Source organism: Talaromyces marneffei, chromosome 6 (genome assembly GCF_009556855.1).
Source record: "Talaromyces marneffei chromosome 6, complete sequence".
Taxonomy (NCBI): Eukaryota; Fungi; Ascomycota; class Eurotiomycetes; order Eurotiales; family Trichocomaceae; genus Talaromyces; species Talaromyces marneffei.
The window spans coordinates 290,937-306,782 of NC_072353.1; the positions used below are offsets into that span (position 1 = coordinate 290,937).

The following is a 15,846-nucleotide window of genomic DNA, read 5'->3' on the forward strand; positions in this document are numbered from 1 at the left end:
TGCGAAGCGAAGCGTTTTGGTTTGATTCGTGTACATACTTCATACCTACCCCTAGACGAATTGACTGGGGCTGTTTATCCGGACTAAACTCATATGTATGAAGTATATTCTACATTTTCAATCTCGTACAGAGTATGTATCGGAGGGCCCTACCTAGGTACCTAGGTATAGACATAGACACTCAGGCATGAGTTAGTTGGAATGCATCACAAAAAGTCCCTGGAGATGGGTACGGTACGTACGTACCCTCACCAGAGTCACCATACAGCACGCTATGCAAGCCAGACCGATATTTCTTGCTCTAACTACCAGGATGGCAGGATCCGAGTCAATGTCAGACAGGTCGAGTTTGACATTTGACTAGTGTCTGTCCACTTGGGTTAGGTTAGACTTTTCTTGTAGATTGTAGTTACAAGACCAAAAAATAGGAACATCCCCCACCACCCTAACAACTACGAGTACGTAGTAACCTAGATACAATCCTTCCCTCAATTCATCAATTGATGTATTCATGTCTACTGTACTCTGTAGGAGGTGGATATCTCGCACTCGTACCAAGGAACTGCTGAGTAAATAAAGTTACACCACTCCAATACATAAACCTTTCGTTTTCAACGAAAACAAATATATATACTCGGCGTGGCGTGTGACACAACTCCTTATTATGTGCATACGGAGTACTTACTACCTAACTACTGTAAGTGTATATACATACTCCGTATACATGCATGAATCCGACCATGCAGAGGTACATTTAATGTTGCTACTCGGAAATTGGCGCAAAGGGCAGTGATGGTTTCGGTAATTCTCCCGTCAAATTGAACAGACCAGGCTGGACTATAGAGGGCTGGGTCCATGCAATACCTTTATACCTGATAAGAAAACAGGAAAACAGTATGCAATGTAGTGCTGAACCACGAGTCAGGGAGCTCAGCTTGTAGTTAACTCTGTATAGTACCCTGATGCTATAGCCCTACTGGGTATGCATTCCTCCTACCACACATACACACACATGGACAAACACATGGACAACATGGATACGCATGGCTTATAAACTTAGTTAATACTTTATGCAAGTAATGTCTCCAACCCTCACTTCTTGCCAATGATCTCGGTTTGAATATGTCGTTGAGTGGGTCGTGTCTATCAATCATATCCATCCTACGGAATAAAAGCACCCAAGGGGACCTAGTTAGGTAGGTAAGGGATAGGAATAATCTCGGCCTTTTAGACAGGGATCATCCTGTCTGATTCCCTGTACGACGGCCATTGCAGCATATATTTGGTAAACGGTATTGAATAACTTAGGAGGCTTCATAAAGGTCGGTGCTTTGCCCGAGAATGCCAAATGCTCCGACCCCATGAGATGTCATTGTGTTGGTGATGTTTGGCATGTTTCATGTTTCACTAGTTGCAGTCTTGCTGCGTACTGACTAAGTGTGAGACGTTGGCGTCGATCGGGGCAGGATCTGGGGAGCCCTATGAGCTTGTTGCTTTCTTTTTCCTTTGTTCTCGAGATTTATTACACTACGTGGCAGTTCAAATCAGTGCATAATGACATTGACCTGGTGTTTTGGTGTTGTGTTCGGGCTTGCATATATCCCGACGAAGCATACATACTCTACTCTGTACCGCTTCTAGAATTGACAGCTGAAACAACGCTCCTGGACGGAAGCGAAGCTGAATGTGATGGAGTATGAAAAAAAAAAAAAAAAAAAAGATTGTGCTAGTCGATCCTGGACGCCGATTGGATGGCAGTCGTCCACACCCGTGTTTTTTCTACTACGAGTAGACTGGAGTACACCCATGTTGCTTGCTTAATAGTCCGTAGTATAGGCATGTAGATCATCATTCATGAACGTTGTCCGATCGATTGCAGACCACAATCTTGGAACAGTAAACGCTCAGCCTGTCGTCTCCTACAGAGGAGCAGTTCATGTTTGATGACACCGGATCGGTAGGTAGCGAGCGTAACTGCGGAAGACTTCAAGTGCCTGTCAGATGCTAGCGGTCGACTCTGCGTACGGACACAGCGCCGGACTGGTCTCCGAATGTCTACATACATAGTACACACGTACTCCGTAGTATTGACTACGTATTAACAATTTCACATTAATGGTGTTCGATGCACTGTCCACGATCGACATCTAAAACGCCAAGTTCCCATCTCGAACCTCGAATAGAGGCTCTCAGACAAACTCAGACGCCTAACCACGCATCCGATCAAAAATCGCGGGATATGAAACAAAACCCGAACTCAGAACAACACACTCGAATAGAAGCGCCCCTCTACTTCGTAGGAGATAAACGAGAACGACGAGAACCGAACCGGGCAGAGAGCCCAAAGCCTCCGCACCAAGACATTTAGCATTCAAGCGCTAAACACTAAGAACCTAAACAGTACAAGTGTCAAACTCAACACAGCTTCGCTGAGCCAACAAGGTTGTGTGGTTCCCCAGGAGTCAGGAGGAGGAGTCAGCGACCCGAAAGTGAGAGATCCACTGCATCCACTGTTGGTCTGCTGGAAGAGTCAATGGATGCATCCACCGTCATATGATTTTGTGGGCTCGTCGAGAATTGCGCTGTTCAAGCCGGAAGGGAGAGTCAGGAGGCTAAGATCTCGCATATGATGCTCAGATTATGGCTTAAACTGCTCCGTACGTAGCGTCGTAGCCTAAGTATTAGTTAGTTAACTGGTTACTATTTATGTAGTACTATTAACTTATTAAGTAGTGCGCAGTCAACCACAGAGTTCTATTCGTGTAGTTAGCGATGAGAATCTCGTGTTTTAGTCTCGATTTCTCGACCCCTGCTATGATCATGCCTATATTTCTGACTGCTATTGACCTATCAGTATCCCCAGTTGTTCACAAGTAACACGACAAAGGCTGTCCATGCACACAGTGCAACCAGTTCCCTCTCCGCTCTGTACCTAGCTTAGTTACTTTACTTACGTGGTTCCTGTGTAGCCCAGTGCTGTTTACACGTCGTCCCACAAAGTCTTCATATTTTTTTTTTTCTTTCCTTTCTTTTTCCGATTTTCCCCTTTTTATTTCTTGTTGAGTCTTGTCGTTCGTTGTGGAGGTGAGCTTTGTCTATCTCTGAGCTCGCTTCTTCGTCCTTTGTGAAGACTGCTTTCTTCTTTTTCTTCCCTCATCTCTCATCTTTACTGGAGTTTCTCGACATACTTATACGGAGTACATGCACGAAATTCTCCGATTCACATACACATAGGAATACCGCCATACCCACTCGCATCGGTTGATCAGGGCAATCCGGCCATACAGTGGACTTACTTGCCTACTTTTTGCGTCAAAGGGCCATCAACACCATGCAGGACATGCTTGTCTCTTCCAGGGCAGACTTCGAGTCTTTCCCGCCGGCGGTACAACGAAAGGTGTGTATTTCCTCTTTCACTTCTACTTTCCGCTCAATCTTTCCTGCATTTTCCCCTCCTTTTTCATACGTTGGTGCATGAATGTCTTCCTCGGCAGTCACATGACCTGGGCGCAATATTGGGGATGGTTCAGCCCTCAGCCCGAGTCAAGACCAAGGGACAGTTAGACTCAGCCATTCAGCTCGCTCGCTGTAATCATCTTGTCGATTATTGGATGTTAATTCAAGATTGACAAGGCTGATTATTGAGAGTTGCTTGACTGCCTGAGGTTGTTTTGTCGCGGTCGTCCTTGACAGCTCATCACGTGCTTTTTCCTGCCCAACACCGTCCAGTTCATCTTTCACTTCATCTTTCGCTTCATCTTCCACTCGGCTTCCCGTTTCATCCATACTGCACTTTATGATATCTCATGCACTATGTACTCCGTACTCCGTCCTGTCATGCACTACAGACTCAGAGAGAGGGGGACAGACAATGAGATTGTCCTAAGCCCTCAGTCCTGACTGTCCGAGCCACTTCGGAGACTCTCCTAGATCGTCTCTAGTGGGCCTCGAATGTCAATAGTTTGCATTGACTATGACCTGTCTCCCCATCCCCCGTCGTTCCTGAAGCGAACCAAGCAAATTCACTGAGTGGCCCAAAACTCTTGCATTTGACTCGTTCGGTTTTATTATTACTATTACATGGACCGTCGCTTCCTGTGCCCCTCCTGTCATGCATCAACACGCCCGTCAACTGTCATTGTCCAGAATTCATTTATTTTCATCTATTTCCTCTTTGTGATTCGCGGTCAGCTCCAGACTCTCGGGTTAGTGAACAACTATTAGCCACTAAGCTGCTAGCCTGCTAGCCCTCGGACAACAATGGGTCTAGCCTGTTGGCTAGGGGAAGCTAGTTGAGGTTATTGTTTGTCACTGGCCCGTGACTGGTCAACTCCCCGACTGCCCCTTTTTACTCTCTTGCCTATCTGTCCATCTCTGATTTCACTGGTTGCTGCCAGGCTAATCGAGGGTATAATGCTCCATTCTATAACTAGTTCTTTTCCAATGTTGAGCGTTTTCGTCTTTTGACGACCCAGCATCCAAGCCATCATGCTCAACCGCGCCGCGAGTTTGCTGCGAAACAGTCGCTCTCTATCCGCCGCCATCCACGCGCTAGAGTTATAACACCTTCTTCCTCTACTTCCTCTCTTAGACATTACCAGCAGACTCAAGCCCAGCGCAATACTCGTCAGAAGCTTCGTCTTCGTCGAATTGCTCCTCTCACCGCTCGGGATAACGCGGGTACTCGTCATAATCGTCCCCTCGATAATGATCTGACTGTAGTACACGAGTACTTGCAATGCTTTCATTCCCTTCCTCCAAAGATTCAAAAGACTATATTTTCACAAGAAGAGCGACGGCTCTTGCAGAAAACAGCTCCCATAGCAAGCAATATTACCGACGCTGCTGATCAGGCGCTTCTCAAATTCGAAGAAAGACATAGAGCTTCCCGCCGCCGCCAATCGCTGCGAACTGACACGTCAAGCGACAGATTTGTTCGCAGAGGTCGTCGTCATTATCGAAGATCCAGATCAAGTGCTTCCCCTGCAATTCGTTCTTCAATCCGTTCCTCAATTCGGTCATTTCCTTCATCGCTTCCTTCGACTTACGCAGAAGAACCTTCTACCGACGGTATCGGTACCCCCGATACCATTGCTGACCCTACCGACTCGGGAATCGAAATGGAAGAATCTATTCTTGACAGTTTCCGATGGCTCGACGAGGACGAAGACCTCGATCTGTCTCTGGACAGCTACCACAAATATGTTGCCGACACAGCATTGTCATCACAACACGTTCAACAACCTACCTTTCCACGACGAATGCCTTCCCTACGCCGGACGTTGTCGTTGGCCAAAAATCGAAATTCAATGATGTTCATGGGGAATAGTAGCCGAGGGTTAAGTTCTAGTCAATCTTCCACGCTTCCTTTTTCTACAGCCGGCAGCGGAGTAAGCAATAATCGTCCCGATCATCACCAGGCTAGACATATATCTCATCGGTCTACATCTTCCATTGACCCCGCTGCACAATACTACCAAGACCCAGAGGCTCGATTAAAACTGCGAGTGTACCTGGCGTCACCTCAGAAGTTTGACGAAGCAATTGAATTCGGGTTCCCGTCTTTGGACCACAAAGAGAATATCGACGCCAACAACTTGCGCCGACACAACACCAACCGAGACTCGAAACGGATATCACAGATTTCTGCATCGACTCATGGAACTCATGGATGGACATTCTTGGACGATGAAACCACATCTATCGACTTGAGTCTATTTGACCTGACCGATCACCAACCCCAATTCCAACAGCCGAAGAAATCACGACGCAGTCATGACAAGACTGCCGTAAGCTCCAACATTCGCGAACTCACGTCGGCCAATTCGCGATCCTCATCCATAGACCCACGCCATCGTCGCCCACAACCTCTCAAGCCTGTTGTGGGAAATGCTAATGGCAATCACCACCCACAAACCGGCGGTCATCGTCGTGAGATGACTTTGAAAATGACACTCACCAGACCCGATCTACGAACAGCCGGTGACTCCGGTCCGTACGGTCATGATCAACACGACGATCCTCTGCGGTTGGCAGAGTTGCCGCCTGCAGATGAATCGTGTAATATTTGGGACGACATCCCTGAAGAGAGAGGAGTCGTCAAAAAGATGTGGCGTAAACTTCGCTATTGGAGGGATTGACCTTCTGTCGTGCGTCCCTTGGAAAAGTCTGTTATTAATCTCCATTCATGTGCATATTTTAACCTATACCGATTTGTCATTACCAGCGACCTCTCTCCATTTACCGCCCACTTTCTACTTGCAGATGATATCTCCATCAAGCGTTCTCTCATTCTCATTTTCTTTTCTTGGATATGATTCTATCTATATACCCTCTCTTGCTGTGACTATCTTTGACCTTTCTTTTATTCATTTCATATTATTTTTTATGGGCGATTATACATATTTAGTACCTTTTACCATGTATGCACATTCATGTATTGCATTTGCCAAATCTGACTTGAGAGCCGGATTTGTGTATGAAGAGAATAGAGGCATATGAATGAGTACGTACTCCATAGAAGATAGCCCTGACTCTGCAATCTGGACACAAGGTCTTCTATGTAAATTGTGGGCAACCAATCAGAATCCGATATGGTGTAATGGTAACATCGCCGTCTCTCACACGGCAGCTCGGGGTTCAATTCCCCGTGTCGGAGATCTCTTTTTGCATTTTTTTGGTGTTCTCCTCTTACTCAATTGAAGGATAAATTTTGGGATATTGACTTTTTTTGATTTTACTGTGTCGCTTTTCTTGGTAAATCTACTCGTGACTCAGTGTCGAGGTTTTGCACGTGACTCTGTCTTGGCTGCATGAGAGCTCCCGTGCCGGAATCGACTGTGTTCGTTGAAGCTGGCGACGTACGTACCCTGGTAACTATAACCTATCTGGTTCAGGCCACGCAAGACGACTCACAGCCTGCTATACTATCATTACCATTATTTCCATTGCCATTGCCATCAGTTATCTTTCTATCCTTCTATTTCACACTCGTTTATCATCCATTTTATATTTCTCTACTTGTATTATCTTCCTACCTTTCCACGACTGATTGCTGTTGTTTATTTCCAACAACCAACAGCTAGGCACCCCAGTTATCTGGATCGCATCGCATCGCATCACACGTAAACACGTACATCACGAAACCACCACGACGACTCTAATGCCGAATCAGCAATAACTACCGTCACAACATGACTCGTCAGTGGTTACATCTGACTACATCACCGCTCCTCCTCCTCCTGCTCCTGATAACAATCAGCAGCCTGACCGGAGGAGCCGTGGCCAAGTCAGATGGACCCAAAATAGCTCTCAAAGAGGTAGAAGTCGTTCCTGAGCAGCCCTTTTATTTCGAGAATACAGATACAGTTTTGTTTTTGAGTGCGGCAACCGGCGAGGTTTATCGATCCTTTGATGGAGGCCTGGAATGGCACGTTATCGGCAAGGGTGAAGGGGAAGAGGGCCTGACAAATGACGCGGTTGTGATTCTGCCGCATAAGTACGATAATAAAAAGGCGTATATTCTCGGTCGACACGGTGCTCATTGGGTGACGACGGATCAGGGTCGGACATGGCGGCGGTTCGAGGTTCCTGCGGCTCCGTCCATGCTCCTCTATGAACGACTTCGATTTCACGGCGAGGATTCGAGAAAGGTCATTTTCATGGGTGAGCGGTGTTCGCTGGTTGCATGTCTCGAAACCGCGTTTTACACGCTTGATGATTTTGAGACCGTCGCGCCGTTGAGGGATACTGCTAGAGGATGTTTTTGGGCTGTTGGTACGCCGGCGTTTGCTGAGTCAACGACTGAGTATGCAAAGGAGATTGGCGATCGCGTGCTTTGTATCGTGCATGGACTCAAAAATCCGTTTGCTGCGGCGTATCGGCTTGTGTACTCGGATTCGTTCTTTAAGGATAACGAGGATGGGATTGAGGCGAATCTTAATGCAGGACGACCTGTGGCTGGTATCATCAATGCTGCTGCTCGGACGAAGTATATTATGGTTGCAGCCAAATCGCAGGGTACCGATGAATTGGCCATGTTTGTTACGGATGATGCCATCACATGGCATCGCGCAGAGTTTGGAAATCACAAGATCGAGGAAGGGGCATATACGGTCCTAGGTGGAACGAATTATAGTATCCAGGTCGATGTGAAGAACACCGACCGATCGGAGAGTATGGGGGTACTCTTTACGTCCAATTCTAACGGCACGTATTTTACCCGCAACATCGAACATACCAACCGCAACATGGAGGGATACGTGGATTTTGAGGATATCATTGGTGTTCAGGGTATTGTGCTAGTCAACGTGGTGGACAACTGGGAAGAGGTCGAGAAAAAGTTCGACGCTGATAAAAAAGTGATCAGTAAGATTAGCTTTGATGACGGACGCACTTTTCAACCATTGAAAGCCAACGATAAGGATTTGCATGTGCATTCCGTCACAGACTTTCAAAATATCGGCCGTGTGTTTTCTAGTCCCGCCCCTGGAATTGTTTTGGGTGTTGGTAATACGGGCAGTCACCTGAAGAGCTACACAAAAGACGGCAATCTGTACGTCTCGGATGATGCCGGTGTTACATGGCGCTTGGCACTTGAGAAACCACACAAGTACGAGATTGGCAACAAAGGTGCTGTTATTGTAGCAATCAAGGATGACGGGGACCCAACAGGGAAGATTCAATTTTCTATCAACCACGGCAAGGATTGGGATACTGCCGAGTTGGACCATAAAATTATACCCTTTTACCTCACGACAACCCCCGATTCGACTAGCCTGAAGTTTTTGCTCGTGGGCTTTTCCGAAGAATCTCGCAAGTGGTCCATTTTCGCAATTGACTTTGAAGGTTTGCATGAGCGGGAGTGTAAGGAAAGTGATTTTGAGGAGTGGCCTGCTCGTTTGGATGAAAAGGGCGAGCCTGATTGTCTCATGGGACATAAACAATACTATCGTCGACGCAAATCCGATGCCGACTGTTTTATTACCGAGACCATGTTCAAGACGCCTACGCCAGAGTTCAAGGCTTGCAAGTGTACCGCAGAAGATTTTGAGTGCGATTACAACTTTGTACGCTCCGAAGATCGAACAAAGTGTGTTCCTGCCACTCCCCTCAAAGCCCCGGAAGGTGCATGCAAGAGTGAGGATGATACTTTCAAGGGTCCTTCGGGATGGAGATTGATTCCTGGAAATGCCTGTATTCGTGACGGAGGCGAAGAACTGGACAAGGAGATTGACCGTCCTTGCAAGGATGTTCTCAAGGCACCACCTGGTGACGCCAAAGCGATCAGCTCGACTGTCAATTATATTGAAGCCGAGATGTTCAAATCGTTCTACTATCTAGAGCGAGCCGGCAGCAGTCGCGGCGAGGACGAGACTATTGTCATGCTCACTTCTAATGGCAAACTCTATGTAACTCATAACCACGGCAAGACCTGGACGCATGAACTCACGGACGTCAAGTTTGAGGAGATTGTGCGAAATCCTTATTTGAATGATCGTGCATTCTTTCTTACCAATGGCAAGAAGCAATTTTATACGATCAATCGTGCAGAGACCTTTGAGTCGTTTACTGCTCCCGCCGAAAAGAATCCCGACCCCGGTATGACATTGGGATTTCACGAAATATATAAAGATTGGATGATCTGGACGGGCCCTAGCGATTGCAGCCATGGCAACTGTCCCAAGGATTCTTATTTCACCAAGCATCGCGGCGATGGCTGGGAGATTCTGTTGCGGGCGGTTATAAATTGCGAATTCATGGCGCAGGAGAGTCGCGGAGAAGAAAGCAACAACTTGATTTTCTGTAATCAACATGAAGCCGAAGAAGTGGATGGTCAACGTATGCTCGTGACAAGTAACGACTTTTTTGATACGTCCAAGACACCTTTGCCCAGGATCATTGCCTTCGCAAAGGCCTCCGAGTTCATCATCATCGCCAAACCGGATCCAGAGAAAGAGCATGCTATGAAATTCGACGTTAGCGTTGATGGCGTGACGTTTGCTGACGCTGAGTACTCCGTTAATTTAGAAGTATCCATGGAGTTGGGATACACGCTGTTGCAGAGTACTACTCATTCGGTGTTTATGCACGTCACGCTCAACGATCAAAGGGACCATCAGTACGGCTTGCTCATCAAGAGCAACAGCAACGGAACCTCTTACGTGCTTAGTCTCAGTGACGTGAACCGCAGCAATGACGGATACGTCGACTTTGAGAAGCTGCAAGGTCTGGAAGGCGTCGTGATAGCTAATGTTGTGAGCAACACGAAAGACGTCGAAAAGGGCAGCGAGAAGAAATTAAGGACCATGATTACGCACAATGACGGCGCTCAGTGGACTCTTATCCCGCCTCCAGTCAAGGACTCCGAGGGTAAGGGATACAACTGTGGCTCGGATGGAAAGCCTACTGACAAGTGTGCGCTTCATCTGCATGGATACACCGAGCGGAGAGATTCTCGCAATACATTTGCGTCCGCGTCGGCCATTGGTCTTTCGTTTGGAGTTGGTAATGTCGGCGAGTCATTGGTCAGTAAGGCCGATGCTAGCACGTTCTTCAGTCGTGACGGTGGTATCAGCTGGAAGGAGGTCAAAAAAGGAAGCCATTTCTGGGAGTATGGCGATCAGGGGTCTGTTTTGGTCCTTGTTGCAGAAGGCAAACCCACGCGCGAGGTTTTCTTCAGCACTGACGAGGGGGATACTTGGGAGGTATACCAGTTTTCTGAAAAAGAAGTCACTGTGCTTGATTTTTCGACTGTGCCGTCTGACACTTCAAAGAACTTTTTGATCTGGGCTAGAGAAGCCGGCTCTGACAAGTTGGTGACTATCAATCTCGATTTTAGTGGCTTGCGTGATCGGACGTGTCACTTGGATGAGGATACTGGTGAGAGCGAGGATTACTATATCTGGGAGCCGAAGCATCCTCTTCAAGAGGGCAACTGTCTGTTTGGTCATGTGGAGCAGTATCACCGGAAGAACCCCAAGTCACATTGTTGGAACGATTGGTCCGAAGCCCATGTGCATAGTATTTCGCACAATTGCTCTTGCACTTTCCAAGATTACGAATGGTACATACATCCCCCTTTTTTTCTCTTTTCTACAATTTTAAGCTAACGAGTCTAGTGACTACAACTACGAACGCCAAACCGATGGCAGCTGTGCTTTGGTGCCTGGTCTCCCCAAACCAAACGCAATCGAATACTGCAAGGAGAATCCGGATGCTGTAGAATACTGGGAACCAACGGGCTACAGACGAATCCCAATAACCACCTGTACCGGCGGCAAGAACCTGGACCAATGGATATCGCACCCCTGTCCAGGCCACCAGGAAGAATACGAACGCAAACACGGCGTTAGTGGCGCTGTCATCTTCTTCGCCATCATCATCCCCATCGCCATTGCTGTTGCAGCTGGTTACTGGGTGTATACCCACTGGGATGGTAAATTCGGACAGATCCGACTGGGCGAAGGTGGAGGACAGTCCTTTATAACGTCTCGTGGAGACTCACCATTTATCACGATTCCTGTCGTAATTATTGCCGGTACGGTGGCTGCCGTCAAGGTACTGCCGTTGTTGTTTATGTCCCTTTGGCGAAGTGCCAGTGGGTATGTACACCTGCCTGGCAGCCGGGGACCAAGACCGTACGCGACAAGAGGCGCATTTGCGTCCAGGAGAGGGGATTATACGAATGTCGTTGATGATGAGGATGAGTTGTTGGGAGATGATGAGTTTGAGGATGAGGAGGGTGACGAGGAGAGGAGTTGATTATGCATAGCCAGTCAGCGAGCCCCGCGTGTTTTCTTTTTCTTTTTTATTTTTATTTTTCTATTCTTTTTGGAATATGAATGTATTTGGTTTTGGTTACTTAGATAAATGATGTCATGTATATTTAGTAGACCCTCTAGAGATCTTTGAAGTTCGGAGTTCGCTTTGTATTGTAGCCTGGACGTTATTGACATCTTTACCACGCACTCTTTCATTACCTAGGTACACTCACTATACGACCCTCTACCCTCGCCATCGAGCGTCTACATGAACGCGAATCAGCATACCGCATCCTCGACGAAATAATCCACGCCCTCGATCCCATACAAACGCAAATATGTGATAAATTCGAACCTGTCACACCTCCATGCTAGGCATGGTATTGAATTACCGTCCTCTGAGCTGCCAAGTGTGCATTCTGCGATTGAGCAGATTTCGTATCTTAGTGGTGTTGGGTGATGTGATATATTGATAGCGTAGTTCGCGCCATCTGCAGAGGCTGGAAGGGCGTTCACAAGGATTGGTGTCTATGCTCGGCTCAAGCTGGGTGGTTGATGATGTGTATATGGACGCTGATCTTGATTGATGTGATGCTATATGCTTTGGGTTGTCCGGCACCAAGTCCACGGGGACATGATGATCAACCAAAAGAGCTGCACCAGATCGCCCAACGCATTCCAGTCTCGACTCCACAGGCCGACGAGGTGTTTCTTGTAACAAGGTCAGGAGCTACTGGAGACTGAGCTTATGAGTCCACTCAATGAAGCACCCCCTGGATCGCCTCCTCCCTCCCACCCTTCAGCTGCACACCCGCCGCAACCACCTTCCCAACCCTCCTCATAACGTACCGCCCATTCTGCTCCGATTCCACAACCACCAGATCAAAATACTGCGGGTTATTATATGCTCTTAGGGCTGCACCACGAGTTTGCGAACTCAGATCAGCAGATGCAATGAACAACAGTTTCTGGTTTAGCCATGGCCAGGGGTCGTTCGCGGTGTATGTCAGGAGAGTCCTAAATACCTCGTCTTTGTTGTTCACTGCGTGGAACGCGGCGAAGACGAATTTCATGCCGACCAACTTTGCAAGTTCAAGATATTGGGTTGGCGGGTCGGACCAGGAGGAGAAGGTTGTTATGATGCTTGATTTGAAGATGTCGGCGCCTATTCCGAGGGCGTAATTTGCATAGTCTAGTATCGTGCCTCCTCCTCCTCCTGCTGCTGCTGCTGCTGGTGGTTTGTTTGGTTGTTCACTTAACGGTAGCTGGTGGCCGCGATACTTCCGAGAATCGCTGAAACTACGTTTAAAATCATGCATCCATCCGCGATTCGATGACAGGCGTCCCTTGAAGTTATCTCTCGGCTCCATGGCCACAGGCACAACTTCGAGCCAACCCCATGCTCCCACTAGACCCTGCTCACTGATGTAGCGACCATACCCTGCTAGACTGCCACCAGATGCACCGGGGATAACTAGTGGCGCCCATCCCCATGGTGACGGTAATCCAATAGGACTGCTGAGGCTAGTCAATATAGCAGCCTCCTGACCCAAATGCTTCAACAACAAAATCTGTCCCTGGATGAGCGTCGTATCTGCTGAAGGCCATTTCAGTCCAAACAACGGATACAAAGCGCGGACCATATCAATCGGATTCGTAGTTGTGCGTTCATAACTGAACGTTACCACTTTGCGCAAAGATGGGTTGGGGTCGTGCGTCATTCCAGATAGGAGTTTGATGGCTTGGTATTGCTGCCAACGTGTGGGATTGTGTTTGGCGAGAATGATGCGGTTGAGGAGGTCTCGTGGATTGATGGGTTGAGACTCGCGATGGGTGAGGATGAGGATGTTCTGGCTGAGCATGGCTTCCTGCATGGTCCAGAGACGGGTCATCCAGTCCGATGCTATGATTGTCAGAGCAGTCTGCATGTCGTCCTCTGCTTTAGGAGTGAAGTTGAGTAGAAGCCTGTCAACGACGAGTGTTGCTTTGGCTGTGGAATACACCGTGTCCATGGAATTAATGGCCATGGCTCGAATGGATTTATCACTGCTGATCATGGCAACATCAAGCCATATCCACTGCACGTTGAATTTCGTCGCCGCAATTTCAAGAAGCATATCCAAAACGCGAGAACATATCCCGTCCTCGGTGCTGCCCTGCCATCCATGAGACCACACATGACTGATCGCCATAAACTCGCTTGGGCCACAATACTTTGTTGCGCCATTGCGGCCAAGACAGAGGATTTTCCCTCGATCATTTCCCGCCGCTTTGATGTTGAGGTTGAGGTTGATAGCCACACGATGACATGTATGACGACGAATATCATACGGTGCGCAATAGGACCATGTATTCGTCCCGGGTTTACATTGATTACATGCCGTGATCCCGCCTACGCGAATCATACCCTTGTCGTGGTCAGAAGATAAAGGAAGCAACCTCTGATCAGCACCAATCTTCCTCAACGCTTTGACAAGTTCTGGCGCTCGCGTGAGTCCACAGCCAGGCTCACTTGCGAGCCACTTCGCTTTTTGTCTGTCATAGCCCGCTTGCCAAATAGAAAAAACTAAAGGGTGCTCGGTTGAGTGAAAGGGGAGTGTTTCGGAGAACCAGCGGGAATGAAGTTGGGCGACGAGACATTCAGAGGTGTTAGAGGGGTTGAGGACACAGGCGACGGGGGCGTGGTCGCAGGGTGGTGGTGGTGGTGGTGGTGGTACGTTGCTGGGAAGGAAGCGGGCTAGGCGCTGTTCAAAGTCCGACATACTGTAGACATTTATACTAGGATGTTTGCGTGAAGTTATATCTAGTTGAAGAGGGAGGGGGTGGTGGTAGATGAGGACTATATATTAAATACCTCTGAGATATGGGTCCCTTATCTTTCTTACATATGTATGAGGCTGTACTCTGATCCATGAAATTAGTCTTGGGATACTCCGTAGGATTTAAAATTGCATAATGCCTACAGTAGACGAGAATCCGAGTACATCAATCACCATTAGTCTGCTGGACGTACATCCCGACACCAACAACTAGGCAGAACAATAATTATCAACATATATGGAGGAGATAATGAGATACGACACCAATCCTCACATTTTCTGATCATATTCCATAAATGATCATTCTAGTCGGGGTAACCAAAAAAAAAAGTTAAGCCAAATCATCCGGTCCAAACGAATCCGGCAAAAGCTGCCGTATCGAGTCAGTATTCACAACAAATCAATATTCAATACATGCCCACGAGATAGGGAAGACATACCTCCCCAATAGTCGCAACCTTGTACTCTCCATCTTTGTCGTACATGTATATGGGGAAAGTCGGGGTTGTGAATTCCCTCATACTACAGGTAGTAGATACATCAGCACAAGTATCCCAATGCGATAAAGATAAAGAGACATACAACTGCCGACACATTCCACACGGACTCGCGCCAGGTTTTATGTCTGTCGCAACGGCGATTGCCTTGAAGGATTTGTGGCCTTGCATCTACCCCCCCGCCATCGCCATCATCAAGTTAACATTTCCTATTTCTCGTAGATAAGTAAAGGGGGGGGGGACGTACAAGCGCATTCCCAAACGCGACTCTCTCCGCGCACACGCCTACAGGGTACGAGGCATTCTCAATATTTGCGCCGAAGATGTACTCGCCGGTCGCAGTTATGAGGCATGCGCCTACGCGGAATTTGGAGTAGGGGCCTCCATCCTTATCGTTAGACTGTAATGTTTTGTGGATGGATTTGGGGGGGGGGGGGGGGGGGGGTATACAGTAAGCTTTGGCCTTGGCGTCGATGGCCTTTTGGGAGATTGTTTGGAGTTCTGCTTCGGTCAGGGCGTGGGCTGACATTTTATTCTCTTTCGTTTGGAGTAGTTATGTAAGGACTGTTGAATGTTGAAGATTCAAGACGAAAAGCGAGATTGGTGGTGGTGATAGAAGTGGGGGGTTATCAGCATGCCTATCGGCTGGTGATAAGAGAGTGCATACGCAGGTTGTAGGTATCAGGGTACAAATAGTAGGTACTACTGTAAGAATCACTTCATTTTGAATCCATATATCATATCCAATGCAAGATTCAGATCTATTCT

At 47.7% G+C, this 15,846-nt stretch overlaps 4 protein-coding genes and 1 non-coding gene across 5 annotated transcripts; 3 read left to right on the forward strand and 2 right to left on the reverse strand.

Moving 5' to 3' along the window:
- Positions 1 to 3,331: 3,331 nt before the first annotated feature.
- On the forward strand, positions 3,332 to 6,140 carry EYB26_007616 (uncharacterized protein; the record flags this gene model as incomplete). The annotated part of the gene is made up of 2 exons (XM_054266882.1): positions 3,332 to 3,397; positions 4,434 to 6,140. The coding sequence occupies 2 exons, from the start codon at positions 3,332 to 3,334 to the stop codon at positions 6,138 to 6,140; spliced, it is 1,773 nt and encodes a 590-aa protein (XP_054122857.1).
- A 447-nt stretch (positions 6,141 to 6,587) lies between these two features.
- EYB26_007617 lies at positions 6,588 to 6,658 on the forward strand. Its single transcript has one exon. It is a non-coding gene; the product is annotated as a tRNA-Glu (tRNA).
- A 535-nt stretch (positions 6,659 to 7,193) lies between these two features.
- On the forward strand, positions 7,194 to 11,763 carry EYB26_007618 (uncharacterized protein; the record flags this gene model as incomplete). The annotated part of the gene is made up of 2 exons (XM_054266883.1): positions 7,194 to 11,065; positions 11,121 to 11,763. The coding sequence occupies 2 exons, from the start codon at positions 7,194 to 7,196 to the stop codon at positions 11,761 to 11,763; spliced, it is 4,515 nt and encodes a 1,504-aa protein (XP_054122858.1).
- A 757-nt stretch (positions 11,764 to 12,520) lies between these two features.
- Positions 12,521 to 14,524, reverse strand: EYB26_007619 (uncharacterized protein; the record flags this gene model as incomplete). Its single annotated transcript, XM_054266884.1, has 1 exon — positions 12,521 to 14,524. One exon carries the CDS (start codon positions 14,522 to 14,524, stop codon positions 12,521 to 12,523), a length of 2,004 nt encoding a protein of 667 aa, XP_054122859.1.
- Positions 14,525 to 14,912: 388 nt separating this feature from the next.
- EYB26_007620 (uncharacterized protein) lies at positions 14,913 to 15,607 on the reverse strand (the record flags this gene model as incomplete). The annotated part of the gene is made up of 5 exons (XM_054266885.1): positions 14,913 to 14,951; positions 15,022 to 15,103; positions 15,164 to 15,249; positions 15,326 to 15,459; positions 15,529 to 15,607. The coding sequence occupies 5 exons, from the start codon at positions 15,605 to 15,607 to the stop codon at positions 14,913 to 14,915; spliced, it is 420 nt and encodes a 139-aa protein (XP_054122860.1).
- Positions 15,608 to 15,846: the final 239 nt, after the last annotated feature.